Genomic DNA, 18,621 nt, shown 5'->3' with positions numbered 1-18,621 from the left:
TTTGTCATAATCAAGCGACACTACCTGAAATGAAGTGACGGCACAGATTTGCTGCCTAAAAAAATACAACCTGCATACTACTGAGATAAAGGGTCTTAAATCAAAGAAGAATCAAAGAAAAGCTGCTTAACAGACCAAAACTTTGAATTTTGACCACTGAATTCTTTTATTTATTTATTCTCAAATTTTATCCTGATTTCTGTAAGAAAACCTTTGAGGGTTTGTTTTTTTTTGGGGAGGGGGAGGGGGGGGGGAATTTATTATCTCAGTAGTGGGATTATTACCTTCACTGTTAGTATGGATACAGGTTTTAGTCAACTGTCTTCATGAAGCCTTTGCTAACCACAGAGTGTAGATCAACCCACAATTATCAAAACCACTTATTAAAGATGGTAAATAAAAAGTGGGTGCCACTTAATGGTTGGAATAATCCCCAAATTTAGACCTGCAGTTCTTAAGGTACGACCTAAACAGTTAAAAGATTTTAGAAAACAGATAAATACACATTATAACATCAGTAAGGCATAAAAGCTCGTGACAGAGCTGACCCCCTGATCTGTTTTCAGTCTTTTTTGCTAAGCCACCTGGCTCTGGGCTCCATCTTTATATTTAACACACAGACACACAAGAGCAGCATTAGTCATCACATCAAACACAGAAGGTAACCACAAAATCTTGGACTTCTTTTAATTAAGGTAATTCTGACTTTTTGCCAAACTACATGTACAAATCTTGCTTACTTGCATAGTCACCACCCAAAGGCCCATGCTGAGCCAGGAAAAACCATGTTTAGCACTGGTTTAGAGCATGCAATTACAGGCAGTCATGGGAGGCTAAACCACTGTATCCAATGACGTTAAATAGTAGGTTTGATATTTGGTGAGCCAATTAGAAAAATAGTATTGTTAGTGCTTGAAGCAGTCTATCCACGTGATAACACTTCAGATTTGTCATTTTAAAAAGGAAGAATATGTTGGCTATCACAACATGCTGGCCATGATAACAATGGCACTGGTCTACAAGAAAGCAGGAAAACATAGCACAACATAAAAACACCCCAGCAAAGAAGCATGAATTATGTAGTTATTTACTGCAATGGCTTTGCATCCTTCCCCCACTGTCCACCAATTTTTCAAAAGACTGTATTTAAATGATGGAAGGACTATCATGCCACCCATTGGGTATAATTAACTCCCACAGTCCTCCTCCTGTCGCCATCTTTATGTTTTGATACTGGATGCTCGCAGTAGCAATTCGTTAGTAACGAGGCAGACCTGCTCCAAGGTGAACTCTGCTTTGTTGTCCTTTTTAGCTCTAACTGGTAACAAAATTTGTAAAATGAAACTAGTGACTGACACCATACAATTATCAGGTAAGAGTTTATTTAGGGAATGGAAGAAAGATAACACCGTCTTTTCCTCAGAATTCTTCACAATATTCGTGCTGCTATAGGAGTCACCCCCTGCAGGCATTTACAAGAATGCAGGTTTAAGACTCTTCTGCACTGGCTTCATTTTTTAGACCCGGGAGCTTTGCCTGTCTACGTATTCATATACAGTTAAAACACACTTTACCCCCTTTGAGTCATTTGTTCTTCACCACAAGATGGTTAGCTTTCGGTTTTTCCTCAAGTGATGAGCACCAGCAAAAGTAGTGACTATTGTCTAATATCTGCCAGCAATGCAGCAATAACGCATCATAAGAGGACACACAACCATATACTGGCAGTTGCAATATCTTTACAGTTACACTAAGCAGAGAAAAAAGATAAGCACAGTTCTTTACTACAATAAGGAGTCGATATGACTGCCGCCTCATAGCTGAAACTGTCAAACACCAACTGCGCAAAACAAGACCAGCTCATGTGTTGATTGGCTCTCCAGGAGCAGGACAACCACCTTTCGCCTATAAATTTTTATTCAGTAACACGTGTCTTTTTAATGTCTCTGGTTTTAATGTAGCTGATAGGGCTGCTCGATTATGGCAAAAATGATAATCACGATTATTTTCACTGAAATTGAGATCACGATTATTTGACGATATTTATTTAACCCTTTAAGATCTACCATAGAACCAAGTCCGCCAGAGCTGCTTTTTTTTTTTTTTTTTTTTTTTTACATGCTGTAGTGCCATTTGTGGGAGCATTTTAAGTTGCTATACATCAATACAACTGTTATAGCCCATATTTTAAAAATGTGTATGTATTAAGTTCATAGTAACTACATTAATTGCAAAAAAGTGCAATAAACTACAAAAAAATTGAAAATCATTTTTGTTTTATTTTTTTACATATATTTCTACTTGGAGAAATTTAAGAGGTTTATCCCTCAAAACTTTAAATACAAAAAAGTTGCAAAAAATAGTTTACAACAACAGGAAATTTATTTTGAGTGTCTTCATAGTTTTATTTTTGGAGATACAGCAATTTTTATATACTGCAGGAAAAACAAAAAAACAATCCTATGATGCAAATTTGCAAAGAATGTGCATGTGCATCAAAATAAACTATTTCCAGCTGTGCAATTCGAGTTCTAAGGCCTACAAGTAAAAAACTACATTTTCCGCGAAAATGACGTCATTTGCGATAGTTCGTGTTGACGTCTTTTTCAATGTGGGAAGTGTTAAGAACAGCTGATCGGATCGGCAAAGCGTGTTTCTGGAATATTATGTTTTTGTTCCTGCAAGCACTTTTTATGCAATTTTTGCAAAGCTATATGTGGAAGGAAACCGTGACCTAGGACAAGCTGATGGCATAAGATGTAAATACAACTCCTCTGGTTTCATATGGAAAAAAAATTATTGTGCTAGCTTAGCGGTTCAGGTTCTACAGGGATTTAAAAATAGTTATACAAAACGAGCATGCTGCTCTGACCGGCTTTAAAGGGTTAACAATAACAATGTATTGAATAATGACTTTAAAAAATAATATAAAATAGTGTGCAAATACAGATAACAGTGCAAATGTTTGCAATATAAGAAATAAATGAAAAATGTAAACTTTGCAGTGTTGCTCTGTGGTGCAGCTACGACACCATAGCAAAGTTTACACACTATGTCTACTTGATCCACGTCTGACTCCGCGAACCCATAATGTTTCCACACCACTGAAGTTTTTTGGGGTTTTTTTACCTCTCTTTTCAACCAACGGCAGTCCACTCCTCTCCAAATAACTTCTGCTTAGCTCTCCGAGCTTCCCTCGGGTCCTCTTAATTGTTGTGACGGGTGTTCGAAATGCAGAGCAGTGCGCTTGATTTGCCACACGGAGCAGCGCGAGAGTAAAGCATGAGGGAGGGGCTAATAATCGGCTCAGTCATTTTTAATGATCGTTGAAAGCCCAGATCGTAATCGTGATTAAAATTCGATTAATTGAGCAGCCCTAGTAGCTGATGTCAATACTTTTTTCCATTTTTTTCCTACTATTATTGGCCTAATCCCCTCCAAACACATTTATTTAAAAAATAATAATAATCAATGAAGGAACAATTTTGTAAACACCTTCATGATAACACTGCTTCATGTATTAATGGCTTCTACTCCTATACCAGTACTGATGGGAGTTTCCACACCCATCAGTTGATGGGTTTGTGCACATCCACTAGAATAAATGGCTTCAGGGCTTTGATGACATCAGAGTTGGCACATGTAAACGCAACATTAGTGAGCCTTGAACATGTCCCAGCCTAGTTGGGATTGAACAAAACTGATGATGTGATGCAAAAACAGAATGCCATCTAATAATCAGTATATCTGGATTACCTTATTTTAATAACAGCATTTACTATAATTGTAATCATTTAAATTAAAGCCATATTTATTGCATGGTGCCACATTTCCCCATATTTACTGAAACTTTTCCACATGGTTTACAGATTATGGTTTACATTTCACAAACTTTGCTGCGTGATTTCATCTTCACCTTCTACCTGCACAGCAGGTCATTTGCTCTTTACTGCCCACTGGTTAACAGAATCGCTCATCTAATCAGTGCTCAACATCCAATTCAGTCTCGCTATCTGCTGAACTAGTAACAAATGTGAGACACACCTGAGGAATAAACAGAGGTCTCTTTCTGTGATGTGGAGGAATGCATTGAAACCGTTGTCTTTTTGATCCAATACAATCTAACAAAGGGTTAATAAGGCAGATAAAAGCAAGACTGCTAACCTGTAACCATGGTACCTGAAAATGTCAGACAACAAAAGACTTGAGCGTCACAGACGCTGCCAAAAAACACACACCAACTCTTACTCTCCCACTTCCTCGCTCCCTCCCTCTTCCTCTCTGGCTTCTTTCTGAGCCCCGGGTTTTTATGACAACTCCGATCACGTGGAAAATTTGACCCAGCACCTTTCTATCCTGTTCAGCTCAGCAGTGTTAGATACTGTGAGTTTTGTTTATGGGCAGCTATGTGCAACCGGGGGAATTAATATGTTAATTTGGAGAGACACAAATTTGATTGTGCACTGTCACTTTATCTTCCATCTGTCACCCCTCAGCCAGAAACCTTGCCAGCTGAGCTCTTCCTCTCCCCTGCTCCTTTTTCCCAACAATGTTACAAGGCTGGCTGGTCAACCCATCATTCCTCTGGCCCTGAGTGACGCAATACAGGGTGAGATAACATCTGGCTTGGCAATTCTATTACCCATTAAAAAGAGTGGAAGCAACGAGGTCAGCACTTCAGTGCAAGAGCTGTTCTCAGAACAAACAGAAAGACCTAGATTAATTATTGCCATTTTATTTTCTTCCATGTTTGATTTAAGAAGCTGTTACCAAATGTGCTGATAGAAATATAATTTCAAGAGCTTTCCCACCATTTGTAATAGACATAAATATGGTTCAGGATTTAAGCCAATTAAAAATGTTATTTTAGAGACTTAACCCAAAGATATGATTTTTTTCTTCCCTTAACAAGAACTACTACTGTGCCACAGATCTGCGACTCATCAGATCTAGGGCATCCTCCACGGTACAGTGAGCTTAGGCCTTCTCATGGAGATTTTTCTTTTGTCCGACTACTGATCTCTGAAGTGATTAACTCATAAGGTACACAACACAATCTTGAGACCTAATTATTAATTTAGATCATACTACATATGAAATGGACAATTGTAGGGACAGGACATTTAAAAATCTGAATTTTTTTTAAAAATATGTTTATTAAGATTTTTCATATAAAGAAAAAACAAAACAGACAACACAACAGTAAGGGCAACCCCCCCCCCCCCCACACACACACACACACACACACACACACACAAATAAGGCAAAAGATTACACTGCATCAGCAAAGATACTACTTCAACACTGGCAAGAAACAAAAATAAAACGCTAGGGTGGTAGACTGAATTATCAATCAAAGAGAACTTTGTTTGAATACATGATCTAAAAATGGCTGCCACACATTTAAAAAAAAAAAAAAAAAAAAAAAAAACTTACTAAGTTTGTCCTCTAATGTACACCTAATTCTCTCCATATGCAGTAGAGCAGTCACTAGCCCGTCTGGGCCTAAACTCTGCTGCAGGTCCATATATCAAATGATCACTGTGGCATTACTGAGAGTTAAAACACTGTCTTAAGTCTTTCATCTTTAATAAAATGATCAGCGTTCTGCTCTACCAGGTGTAACAACTGAGTTTAACATCCAGGCATCCATGAAAACGGAATTTTTGACATTTAACGGAGTTAGAAGTTAGCAGGAAGTTAGCTCGCTAGCTTCCATCTAAATACAATATAGCATGTCCTGACTGCGGGGTTTTGGAAACAAATTAAAACGTACAGCTCTGTTATCACTTCCAACATAAATGAAGACAGAAAACTAAACAGCAGTGATGTTTGTAGGGTTACTGAAGTTTGGCTAGCTGGTATATAGATTCTGATTCTGATTCTGATATAAAGATGTGCTATGTGACCGCTAGCGACACAGCTATGTTAGCATAATATAAACAAGCTAACTTTTTTTCCCACTCGATAAAAGTTAACGTTGTGGAGGTAAGCATCAACAACACAGAGCTCTCAGTTCACACTCCTTTATTCGTCTCCAACATCAACTGCGCATATCGCGCCACAAAACACAGGAACACACTTCCTATACACTGGGTGTGAGTGGAGCCCTCTAGTGGTCCACCACAACGTGAGGGTTCTCAGTGGTCAGGAACAAATGTAATCGCATGGCAGGATGCTGTAAAAAAGGACCAAACTTCAGCCAGGAGAACTGAGATAATCCATCCACAATACGAGGTTAGTCATTCATATACTGCTGCATGGTCTGTGCTGTAGTTACATCGTAAGGTTTTAAAAACTGAGCTTAAATAAATGATTAGCGGTAATAAAAGCCGAGGGAGGTCAACGGTGATCACTGACTGTTTTAGGAGCTTTTTGAGGTTAAATAGAAGAAAATACAGGGAGTGCAGAATTATTAGGCAAATGAGTATTTTGTCCACATCATCCTCTTCATGCATGTTGTCTTACTCCAAGCTGTATAGGCTCGAAAGCCTACTACCAATTAAGCATATTAGGTGATGTGCATCTCTGTACTGAGAAGGGGTGTGGTCTAATGACATCAACACCCTATATCAGGTGTGCATAATTATTAGGCAACGTCCTTTCCTTTGGCAAAATGGGTCAAAAGGACTTGACAGGCTCAGAAAAGTCAAAAATAGTGAGATATCTTGCAGAGGGATGCAGCAGTCTCAAAATTGCAAAGCTTCTGAAGCGTGATCATCGAACAATCAAGCGTTTCATTCAAAATAGTCATCGGGGTCGCAAGAAGCGTGTGGAAAAACCAAGGCGCAAAATAACTGCCCATGAACTGAGAAAAGTCAAGCGTGCAGCTGCCAAGATGCCACTTGCCACCAGTTTGGCCATATTTCAGAGCTGCAACATCACTGGAGTGCCCAAAAGCACAAGGTGTGCAATACTCAGAGACATGGCCAAGGTAAGAAAGGGTGAAAGACGACCACCACCGAACAAGACACACAAGCTGAAACGTCAAGACTGGGCCAAGAAATATCTCAAGACTGGTTTTTCTAAGGTTTTATGGACTGATGAAATGAGAGTGAGTCTTGATGGGCCAGATGGATGGGCCCGTGGCTGGATTGGTAAAGGGCAGAGAGCTCCAGTCTGACTCAGACGCCAGCAAGGCGGAGGTGGAGTACTGGTTTGGGCTGGTATCATCAAAGATGAGCTTGTGGGGCCTTTTCGGGTTGAGGATGGAGTCAAGCTCAACTCCCAGTCCTTCTGCCAGTTTCTGGAAGACACCTTCTTCAAGCAGTGGTACAGGAAGAAGTCTGCATCCTTCAAGAAAAACATGATTTTCATGCAGGACAATGCTCCATCACACGCGTCCAAGTACTCCACAGCGTGGCTGGCAAGAAAGGGTATAAAAGAAGAAAAACTAATGACATGGCCTCCTTGTTCACCTGATCTGAACCCCATTGAGAACCTGTGGTCCATCATCAAATGTGAGATTTACAAGGAGGGAAAACAGTACACCTCTCTGAACAGTGTCTGGGAGGCTGTGGTTGCTGCTGCACGCAATGTTGATGGTGAACAGATCAAAACACTGACAGAATCCATGGATGGCAGGCTTTTGAGTGTCCTTGCAAAGAAAGGTGGCTATATTGGTCGCTGATTTGTTTTTGTTTTGTTTTTGAATGTCAGAAATGTATATTTGTGAATGTGGAGATGTTATATTGGTTTCACTGGTAAAAATAAATAATTGAAATGGGTATATATTTGTTTTTTGTTAAGTTGCCTAATAATTATGCACAGTAATAGTCACCTGCACACACAGATATCCCCCTAAAATAGCTAAAACTAAAAACAAACTAAAAACTACTTCCAAAAACATTCAGCTTTGATATTAATGAGTTTTTTGGGTTCATTGAGAACATGGTTGTTGTTTAATAATGAAATTATTCCTCAAAAATACAACTTGCCTAATAATTCTGCACTCCCTGTACAAAGCATTAAACATGTTAACAACACAAAAGCCATATTAAATGCAGACTACTTTATCCCCGGAAGTAGGATTCGTCACATCATCACTTAATAATCGGATTGTCTTAGCAATTACCATTCCAAACAAAATTGTCATTTGTGCAGCAGAGCTGAGATGTAAAAGGGAAGAGGAAGATCCAAACAATGCAGTTATCGAGTCCAGCTCTATTGTGCAGTTGTACATATCAGAAAAACATTTAAAGATGTCCAACCAATAGTTGTACAATTTGGGGCAAGTCCAAAATAAATGAGTAAGAGAGCCTTGTCCAAGTTTACCACGGACTAATCGACTAATAGAAGGAAAAATCTTGTGGAATTTAGTTTTTGAATAATGAAGTCTGTGAAGCACTTTGAATTAACTGATGCCTTGCATTTATAGAACAAGAATGGAATCCTACACAGACTCCTCTCCCACACCTCATCTCCAATTAGCATTATTATTTTTTGGGTGTGTTTTCTGTCCATTGTTACAGTGGCAGATTTTCACATTAAATACAGCCAGAGCAGGATAGGGCAGGATAATCCAGATCAGCAAAAAGTTACAACTTTGAGAGGTTCCCCCCCGTCTCCTCTTGGCTCTGTATGACACCAACGAAAGCAGATATCCCCAATATGGCCTTGTCAGGTAGCCAATCAGAAGAAAGCTGGCTTAAAGGAAGAGGAGTAAAAACACAGTGGGTTCTGAGGTGCCCAGTGTAAATTATGGTTATTTTGAACTGTGAATTATGCAAAGCCACTCCAGTATATTTTAAAGAAAAATAAATCAAGGAGCATTTGGAAATGAGCATAACAGACCTCCTTTACAATCAAAAACAATAAAGAGGAACAAGAAGTTTGCTTTTATTTCATTTTATTTTTTTTTATCTAGTTATTTTGAAATCTTTCTGGTATTAACTTCTTGATCTTTTAAGAGAGGACAGTGCTTATTGTCCTCTTTTCTTTACTTGATTCCATTTCAGTCTTTTTCCTGCAGTTACAACCATGGCAGTGTTAAAGTTGTCATACACAATGTGAGATAACATAGACGACACATAGATTTTATAGAGTACATCAATTTAATTATAGTCGGCTCTACTTGTACCTTAAAAGCAGCGCTGCTGATAAGCCTGCATCACTTTGTCAGCTTTTATTCCCAGCTCCAGCTGCAGCATCTGTGCTGCTGTGTAAGGCAACTACAGTCTACAATTTTAGCAATGTAACGCAAGACACGTTGCGCAACACAGATCTAATAAATCTGGATACAATGTGTTATGTGTGAGTAGTGATAGGAATTGATAAGAATTTAGCAATTCCAATTCCATTATCGATATCACTTATCGATTCCCTTATCGGCTCCACTTTGAGATCCACCACCATCTCTAAGCAGCATATCAAAGACATTAAGTTTGTGCAAATCAATTACATACTGCGTGGTTAAACGCTTGTGCATGTTGGAGGTATTTCCGCTCTTTGTTGTGATTAGTGTTAGTGTCACTGCTTAAGTAAATATTACACAGAACATTTTTCTTAAAAGTAAAGCAGTACATTATTTAATTACAGCCAGGAGAAAGACATTTGTTATAGTATTCGTAACATTGCTTTCATGTTACAATGTAAAATAATCTGAAACACTGTCTCACTTGGCTAGCTTACCGTTAGCATGATGTCTGTGCAGGTGTTTGCGAAGAGCTGAAGTTGTGTTAACCGTATAATGCAGCTGCTTCTGTCCTGGAGCAGACTACACTTTACCATCGTGCTCTCATTCTTTTGTGCAATAAAAATAAGAGAACTGTCCATATCCACACTGGAGACTGCTCCACTAGTTTCCTCCTCCAACACAGGAACTGATATCAACTGATCGACGTGAGTGTGCAAGAACCAATCAGGGAGATCAATAGGCAAGCAGAGTAACACTTCCAAGGAATTAGAGTACTGGGAACTGGATCTCTACAAGAACTAGTTCTTGATTCCCATCCTTAGGTGCAGTATGTGTGAGTAAAAGAGCATCGCACACTGAATCATATGCTACAACATATAACTGAAATTCCTCAAATATTGGTTTCCATTTTATAATCTCAATGGTGCAATCATGAGGTCATACCATACAAACAAGGCTTCCAACATTTATTGGATTTCATTTATTTAATACATTTGTTGTAGCTGTCACATGGTGAGACGTCATCCCAAGTTTCTGACAATGAAAATTTCTTGCAGGCCATCTTTAGTTGTAGGATCATTACAAAAGCCATGGCTCTAAAACAGTGGTCTTATGTTACACAGTGAGAGTGGTTCAAAGATATCACGAGGATTAGCTAGAGCTGGGCGATATGAGATTTTTTCATATCACGATATGTTTTTTTCATTTCAGGCGATAACAATATCTATCACGATATAAGCCAAATAACTATATTTGTAAGATTTAAATGTGCCGTTGCTCACAAGTAAAATGTGAAATAATCAGCAGCTTGTTTTTATTTAAATATTTATTTCCCATAATAAATTCAACAGGGCAGATGTACTTAAGGAACATGAGACTTTTTCAGATAAATAAAGGCAAATATTGCAAACTACACAAAAGGCAGCCGCTAAAGCGTTTAAGTTTCAAAATAGAACAAACGAAACAGACTAAATTGTCAATTCCACTTAGAAACAAAATATTAATTCTAAAAATAAATCTTAGTTTGTTTTACAGAAGAACAAACAAAATTGACTAACTTTTGTCAATATCAAATAAACTGAGAACTAAAAGGAAATTCTCAATCTCTCCTTGTTGTATAGCTTAGCTTTTCAAACAGTTTTAACAGTTACTTTAGTCTGACAAAAGCCGAATGACGAATTAGCGCTTCCAGTCAGAGACTGAGGCTACGTCCACACGTACACGGGTATTTTTGAAAACGGAGATTTTCCGTTTTCGTTTTAAAAAATAATCCCGTCCACACATAAAGGCAGAAATGAAGGAAAACGCTGCTATGAACATGCCAAAGCAGCAGGTGGCGCTAGATTCCTAACCGTGCAGAAATATTGGCCAATCAGAAGTCTAGAAGCCTCGGTGGGAAAAAGTAAACAAAGCTGGGGCATAGAAGCAGAACCGAGTCGTATGTGTGGAGGGACAGTAACTGTGTGTATATGTAAGCATTTAAACACTGCAGAGAGTAGAATTAACAGTAACAGTATTGTAGAAATTCATTTCACCGAAACAATAACGTGGCACATAGTGTGACGCATGCACCAGTTTATTGTATTTGTCAGACTTGAAATAGCCGAAATACCTTCACACTACGGAACTTCTATGGCTCTTCCGTTCGACAATCTCTCCGGCATTGGAACCATCATCTGTTTTCTCTTCGGTCACGCTCGGTTGATTTTTCTATTCGGCACACTCATTTCCTCCATTACGCGCTGGCTCCATTACCCGCTGGCTGCTTCCCAAACAAACACATGTGCGGCTTGGCACTTGTGCTGTACGTAACAAGTCACGCGGTGTGACGCTGCGGCTGTGATTGGTTCGGCTCTGCGCTACTTAATTTGGATTGGCTGACCTTTTTTTTTTTTTTTTTTTTAAGAGGACAAGAGCGGCGAGGTCTATCGCGATAGCTTAATTTCTCTATCGAGTAAAAGTTATATCGTGATACATATCGTTATATCGCCCAGCTCTAGGATTAGGTTACGTGGCCATGGTTTTGCCTGGGACAAAAAAAATTAATTAAATAAATAAATATAATAACATAGTATATAGTCTGATTTATTCTGCTGCCTAGTAAGAACCATCAATATTCTCAGAGACTCATCACTTTTTCAAGTGCTACAAGTCCAACAAATCATGGATAAGCAGACTAAGAAACAGCTTTTACCCTGCAGCCAGCATCACTCTTAAGTCTGGATAATCATATGAAATAGCTTATCCTTATGTGTAAAATAAAAAATGGAGAGCTGTAAATTTCCTCCAGAAAAAAAGACTTTACATCTTTCTATAAGACGAATCACTAAAATGTCCGCGTTTAACCCCAGATACTATACAGTCTGCTAAACTAACAGACCCAATCAAAAGAGTTATAATGTGGTTATCTGAAAATCTGTTATCATATATTGGTTCAATTAAAAGAGAAGCACAATACGGGACATTTATTTTAACTATGACAGCTCTTATCAATTTGCAATCCTTGCCATATGTTATTGTTCCAAGAACTTGGCCTATAAAAGACTATTAAAATGGAGAGAACAGGTTCATTAAAGCCTTCAGATAAGATTGCCAGAAAGCAGCACACAAAAGTACAAACAGTCATGAGACCAAAGTGTGACAACTCAACAGCTCACACATTCATGCCCTCTGGGGCAAAGCTCTGAAAGACTGCACTGCATGGGGCGGATATAGGGGTAGCATCAGGCTAGCCTCCTGAGTGCTGCACCCAGAAAGCTGTATTACCTAGTTCACTAAAGCATGTGATAGCTTTCCTTCTCAACATCTGATGCAGATAGCTATGAAAACCCCTGAAAACTACGGTTCAAGCAGAAACAAGAGTAGGGACAGTGCCAAGGTAATGGTGTATTAAAAGCCAATAAATAAATAAAGAGCATGCTGTACAAGTAAAAACAGAACTATCTTGCAGTTCTTTCGGGGAACTCTGGAGCACCCACAAGTCAGAAATGGGCCACAAGCTGTACAAGTGACACGAGTGAAAGCAGTCAGCTGGATACTACAGAGAAACACTCCATTCACAAAAATTCACAAGTTGTGACTGCTACTATTTTTGAGTTTGAAAACCCTGCACAGTGCTGTGCCAGTGGAAAAAACATTATCTGCCATCTTCAAATGTGCTTTTGTGTGTGTGTGTGGTGCAAATGTAGTGTGAGATAAACTCAAAAGTCAGTCAGCAGACTCAAACACACATGCAGTAACACAAATACAGCTCGAGTCTGTTGCAGACCATAACAAAGTGACGCAAAACCATTTTCTACCAGCTCTAAGCCAAAACTGAAGCTAAAGTTAAACCACCTAACTTTACGTAACAGTCTGCTACTAGCAATAACAAAACTCTATCAGAGATTGAGCTCACGTCTATAATGAAATGGCATTTGTTTCAAACTAACAGTTACAATTGCACTGTTTAGAGTAGCAGCACAGCAGAATTCATCATCTAGAGGTAAGCTGGAGCGTGTGACCTGCTCAGGCCAACACTGAGGAAAGTAAAGGGTAAAAGACACACTACAGGCTACTATAATCTCAAGCTGCTTTTGCACAAAGCTCTAAAATATCAGTAGAATCAGGACAAGACATTGCCTTAAGTTGTGCTTTCTAACATGGAGGAGAAATGTTTCACTTTAGCTTTGGTCCTACATTTGAAAATAGTGGTCATCTTCTTAAACCAGACTAACTAGTAGTGAATTCACCAGACTATTTCCTGCAATACTGGACATCAAGCAGTCTATACGAAAAAAACTTACAAGTTAAAGACAGCTGCAGTGTAGATATAAAAAAAAAACTATTATTAATAAAAGTAGATAAATAAAAGTAGATGTAACATGGATGTTTATAAATCGTGGATGACATTTTTAACCATTTCAATGACTCCTAAACTAAACCATTCTCAAACAGGTAAGATCCAAGGACATAGCATATCTGTGTTGATATAGTCAATGTTCCCTTCTGAGTACCAACAAAACTATGGACAAGGCTAATTCACAGCTGTTTCTGCTTCACTTCTTCTCTTTACCGTCATTCTGTTTCACAGGAAAAGTACGAGAAGTACCATCAAGTTCTTGGAAAAAAGGGAGGTCGTGGTTTTACAGACAGGAAAAAATACAACTTGCAAACACATGTTTGGGCAAGTCTTAAGGGAGCATTCCAGACAGCACGTTCAGTGAAAACTCTTGGTTTTGTTGATGACAAAACGCAGAAAACTATGTTTTTTTCATTCCAAAAAGAGGTAAAACACTCAGCCTGCTTGCTGGAAGGTCTTCTTTATCAAATCAGCAGCTGTCGGACATGATGAGTGCAAAGCCAAATTAATTTGCATTACATTATATCACTGCTCTCAGAGTACAGCAAAGTCATTGTGCCAAATCACCTACCTGCAGATTTAAACTCACTGTTTTGAGTATAATTTAAACTAACAACTATGACTACATGAAGTTTACTATAAGTACCCAAATCGTGTAGTCATAATAATCAAAGCTGAGTATGGAAAGCTGAATACGAAAACATATGGTATAATTTTTAGCCATTACATTAGACCAGTTTTGACATGACAACAGTTTTTCTTTGTTTGTTTTTCATATATTATATATATATATATATATATATATATATATATATATATAAATAAATATATAATTCCCCCCCCCCCTTGGATCAAAGACAGGAACAAAAGAAAAGTATATGAATATCAGCCAGGTTGCTATTTTAACGCAACTGTACTAATACTGGCTGAGAATAATTTATTGACAATTGATTACTCCATGATTAGGACCTCTGGGTGGGGTTTTATTCCTAGTCAAATACATATAATTTAAATAGTAAGACTGTCAACGAGTTCTCTGAGGGGATGGCAAGACCATTAAGGCAGCTCTTGTGTATATAGACAAGTGGAGATTCTGTCAATATACCAGGGGCCTGAAACAGAAGAAAGTTTAACATTTCAAGGTTCAAGGTTCTTTATTTGTCACATGCATAGTTATACAAGTATAACACACAGTGAAATGTAGTCTGACACGCTCCTCGACATGTGCAAAAAAATTGGGGGGGGGGGGGGGGGGGGGGTGTAGAGGAAGAACATTATATATCTATATATACATACATATAGTATATACACTGGGTGAATGTGCAGTAGTAGCAGCTAGCAGGTGAATTCTGTACATTAATATGAATAGACATCTGACTATTTTACAGGATGGACAATATAAACATATTTAAAGTTAAAGGAATTGAAATGTACATTGTGCCTTGGCTTAGAGTGTCTGGAAGAGAGTCCTGTCTCAGTCAATTATAGATGATGTGAGCGGGCGGGTGTGTGTGTTTAGGGCACGGATGGCTCCTCTTGAGTCTCTCTGTCCTTGCCCGGAAGATGCGGAACCTTCTACCAGATTGCAGAAGTTGGAACAGTTTGTTGCCAGGATGGGACGGGTCCTTCAGTATCTGCGCTGCTCTAGTCCGGCATCTCCTGGTGTAGGTGTCCTGAAGCGGGGGGAGAGCAATCCTGCAGCAGCGTTCTGTTGTACGGATCACTCTCTGGAGAGCTTTTTGGTCCTTCACACAGCTGTTCCCAAACCACGATGTCATGTTCTGTGTGAGGATGCTCTCCACAGCGCCTGTATAGAAAATCCTGAGGATCTTTGGAGAGACCCTGAACTTCCTCAGTTGTCGTAGGTGATACAGGCGCTGCCTAGCCTTTTTGGTCTGGACCTGAATGTGGGCAGCCCATGTCAGGTCTGAGGTGATGTGAACACCAAGATACTTGAAGGACTGCACCCTCTCCACTGGAGCTCCATTGATGATAATGGGCTTGTAGTCTCTGTGCTGACCCCTTCTTTCCAAAACAGAATTTTCGATATCTGACATCACTAATGATAAACATCTGTATCATGTTAGGTAGTCATACAAAGGTGTATTATTTTAATACGTCAATGCGCAATAAGATGAAAATCACAAACATGGATGGGCAATTCATTTTCCCAAGAAACCACAAGAGAATTCGGGACTGTTCTGGAGGGTCGGACCAATAATACTGAGCAGAATTGACTTCAGCTTAACAATATTATCTCTTTGTAAACTTACACAGTACAACAGTTCCAGTTTCTGATGTGGCCCGTTGGAAAATATAATTGCCCATCCCTGGTGTAGATTATTTTTCTCCTTACAAAACGAAGAAACTATGATTGGATACAAATATGAGGAACTTAAAAAATTTTTTAATAAAAGGTAAAAGCAAGACCAAAACCAGGAATGAAAACTTTCAATGCTGCTGACGGTGTGACAGTATAATTTAACAGGCTTATTATTAATACTGCAGTCCAATCATTAAATACGTAATATAAAAAATACAGAATTGTAATTAACATGTTAACGGTATTTTAGGGTGTGTAGGACCGACAATTTTATAGCGTTTTTCTGGCAAACAGAAGACAATGTTTTCCTTTTATCATTAGCATTTTAACAATAAAGATGTTTTAAGTTCGGTAAATTAAACTGGACTTTAAGAAAATGCTGGTTAAATATATTTTAATCACAGTCCTGGTGATTTTTCTTTGGTGGAAGGCCAAAACCCTCAAACGGAGTATTAGAGTCTCTACAATAAAATATTTAAAAAATATTTCATTTGCATTTTGAAAATAAAGCAGAAAATCTGAGAGTAAAAACTGAAAAACTGCAAAGCTGAAAAACAACCAACACATACTTTACTTCGTGATGATCACCAGAAAGAGTCACCTTACCCAAAAACTGCTTATGTCCTTCTACGTCTGCTCCTAAGAGGGCATATTAACATACTGTGTGTGTGTGTGTGTGTGTGTGTGTGTGTGTGTGTGTGTGTGTGTGTGTGTGTGTGTCTACTCTGACAGCTTCAGTTGCAAAGACGAAAGGGTTTAAGCAGATCATCAGACGCCCTCCTTAGGAGATCGTTACAGTTCCCATTACCTCAAAAAAACCAACAGGATCATCATAAAAGATGAATCCCAACAGTGGACACTTTCTGTTTGAGCGTAGGCTAGCAGATGATCCAGGACATAAAAACAATAAACACATTTTTTAAGAGAATCAATCTGGCAATCAATGCTCATAGAATATAAAAGTAAAATATCTTGTATATTGTTGTAGATTATTTAAGTCTTTTTTTTCTTTGATGTCTGAATTAAGATAACATACAATTTCCCTGTACAGGTGAAATGACAATAAAATATTTTTTATGTGACCCTAATACTTTCTGGAGGGTCCTTGTAGGTTTTAAACGCACGAAAAACATTACGAGTATATTCAGAGAAATACGCAAACAGATATAAGTCCAGCGGACGTTACCAAGGACATCATTCTCCTCTACGGTTGCCATGGTGAATCCTAGAATCGACACTCCATTGATGACGACTTTTTAATAGTCGTCGCGCACGCGCTCGGCTCGAACCCAGTTGTTTAAACCAATTCCATGTTATTTTTCCTCCCTGTCTCTCTGACTCTCTCCAGGAATAAAACCACAACAATGACTGCAACAGGCCTGAAACGTTCAGGTCCAGCCCAACATGAGCAGAAATACAGGCGTTTCACCAAAACCTGAGCTAATAAAATGAGCATTTCAACACCACTTTACTTTTCCTGACGCTGGCACGTCTGCGCAGACTTGGCAGCCACTCAGGGTTGCATTGACTTGTTGGTGGTAATGACAGCGTGTCTTGTCTGACATCTGAGACAGCTAAAGGAAACGTCTTAAACAAGTGCTAGCTGATATTATCAGGTCTAAATGATCGTGAGGTGAAGAAAAGCTCAAAGACAGCGTTGCTCATATCGGCCAGCTACCACTACTGCTGCTGCTCCACTAGCTTGTTAGCTTAGTATAGCGCTAGCTCGCTAGCTATTTAGCCTCCTAACGTTACGCCCGTGTGTGATTTGGAGTTTTCTTTGCTAGACGATGTGTCACTGTGCGCTCTTCGCACACTACCTTCACGTTACAATGTGTCAACTCAACAGCCATGCAGCGATTAAAGAGGAAAAACGGCAAAGCGTCACCGCGACCCCAGCTGGATACCTGACCAGGCAGGAGACAGCATGCATTGGGGGAACCTGCCACTCAAACCTCGATCAGTCACGATGATCCTCCGCGTCAATTTAACCAGAACATAAAACCCAGGGGTGGCAGCTGACCACCCGGAGAGCTTCACATACCATTCTCTTCACCGTTGAGACTCAGGAAGAGCTCTGTCGTGGCTTTTATCCATCTATCAGCGGTACTCTCAGTTAGCCTTGGAAGGAAAGCCCGGTAGACGTTGGAGAGATCCGCTTCGGGTGCAGCTCCAACGGAAGGTTGCCTTTTCATAATTGTGCGACTCCAGACTGACGCTGCATGACGAGCCGGCTGACTCAGCCAGCTCATTGTCACGTGGCGGAGGCGGAGCCAGCAGCCACATGTGCGCTTTGTTTTATTTCCTCTGTTTTTACGAAGACGCCACAAGGTGACGACGTACGCTAAAGCGATTAAATTCCGTTTTATTCATATAGTGCAAACCCGTATTAACAACTGTCGCGAGACGTTTTAAGATAAAGACCCTACAACCCCATTGGTAATGTTGGGGCGGAAGAGCTCCCTTTCCACAGGAAGAACTAGTGATGCGCGAATCATGAACGAATTGTTCAATACTCGAGAATCACTTTACTGACTCATGAATCATGATTCACAAGCCCAACTGACTCATCCCTGTTGCTGTTAGCAGCAATATATCTAGCTTATAATTAAAATTGTGGAGAAAAACACAACATCCAGTATCTTAACAAAAAAATTTCTGCTCTGAACTGGAAGAAAAAACCCTGAGTAGAAGCTCACATCAAAACAATAGCTCCTTGGTTCACAGTAGCATCGCTCTGCTAACAATGCTAACAGCACATTTGAGCTACTCACCCCCTCCCTTCCTGTGCTGAATCATACATTTCACACATCTCACACATTT

At 39.3% G+C, this 18,621-nt stretch overlaps 1 protein-coding gene across 3 annotated transcripts in view; it reads right to left on the bottom strand.

Annotated features, from left to right (window-relative positions):
* The window catches only part of trpm7 (transient receptor potential cation channel, subfamily M, member 7), a 139,904-nt gene extending 121,740 nt beyond the window's left edge, over positions 1–18,164 (bottom strand). Inside the window, exon 1 of one of the 3 annotated variants that reach the window (XM_080883992.1) lies at positions 17,843–18,164. In XM_080883992.1, coding sequence (XP_080740118.1) covers positions 17,843–17,845 — 3 coding nt within the window. In that variant the 5' untranslated portion in view covers positions 17,846–18,164. The remainder of the gene's footprint in view (positions 1–17,842) is intronic. The other 2 variants (XM_080883993.1, XM_080883994.1) reach the window with 2 other exon arrangements.
* Positions 18,165–18,621: the final 457 nt, after the last annotated feature.

The sequence above is a fragment of the Rhamphochromis sp. 'chilingali' genome (assembly GCF_963969265.1).
Source record: "Rhamphochromis sp. 'chilingali' genome assembly, chromosome: 6".
In the NCBI taxonomy this organism is placed as follows: domain Eukaryota; kingdom Metazoa; phylum Chordata; class Actinopteri; order Cichliformes; family Cichlidae; genus Rhamphochromis; species Rhamphochromis sp. 'chilingali'.
This window is presented reverse-complemented; position numbering and strand designations above follow the sequence as displayed.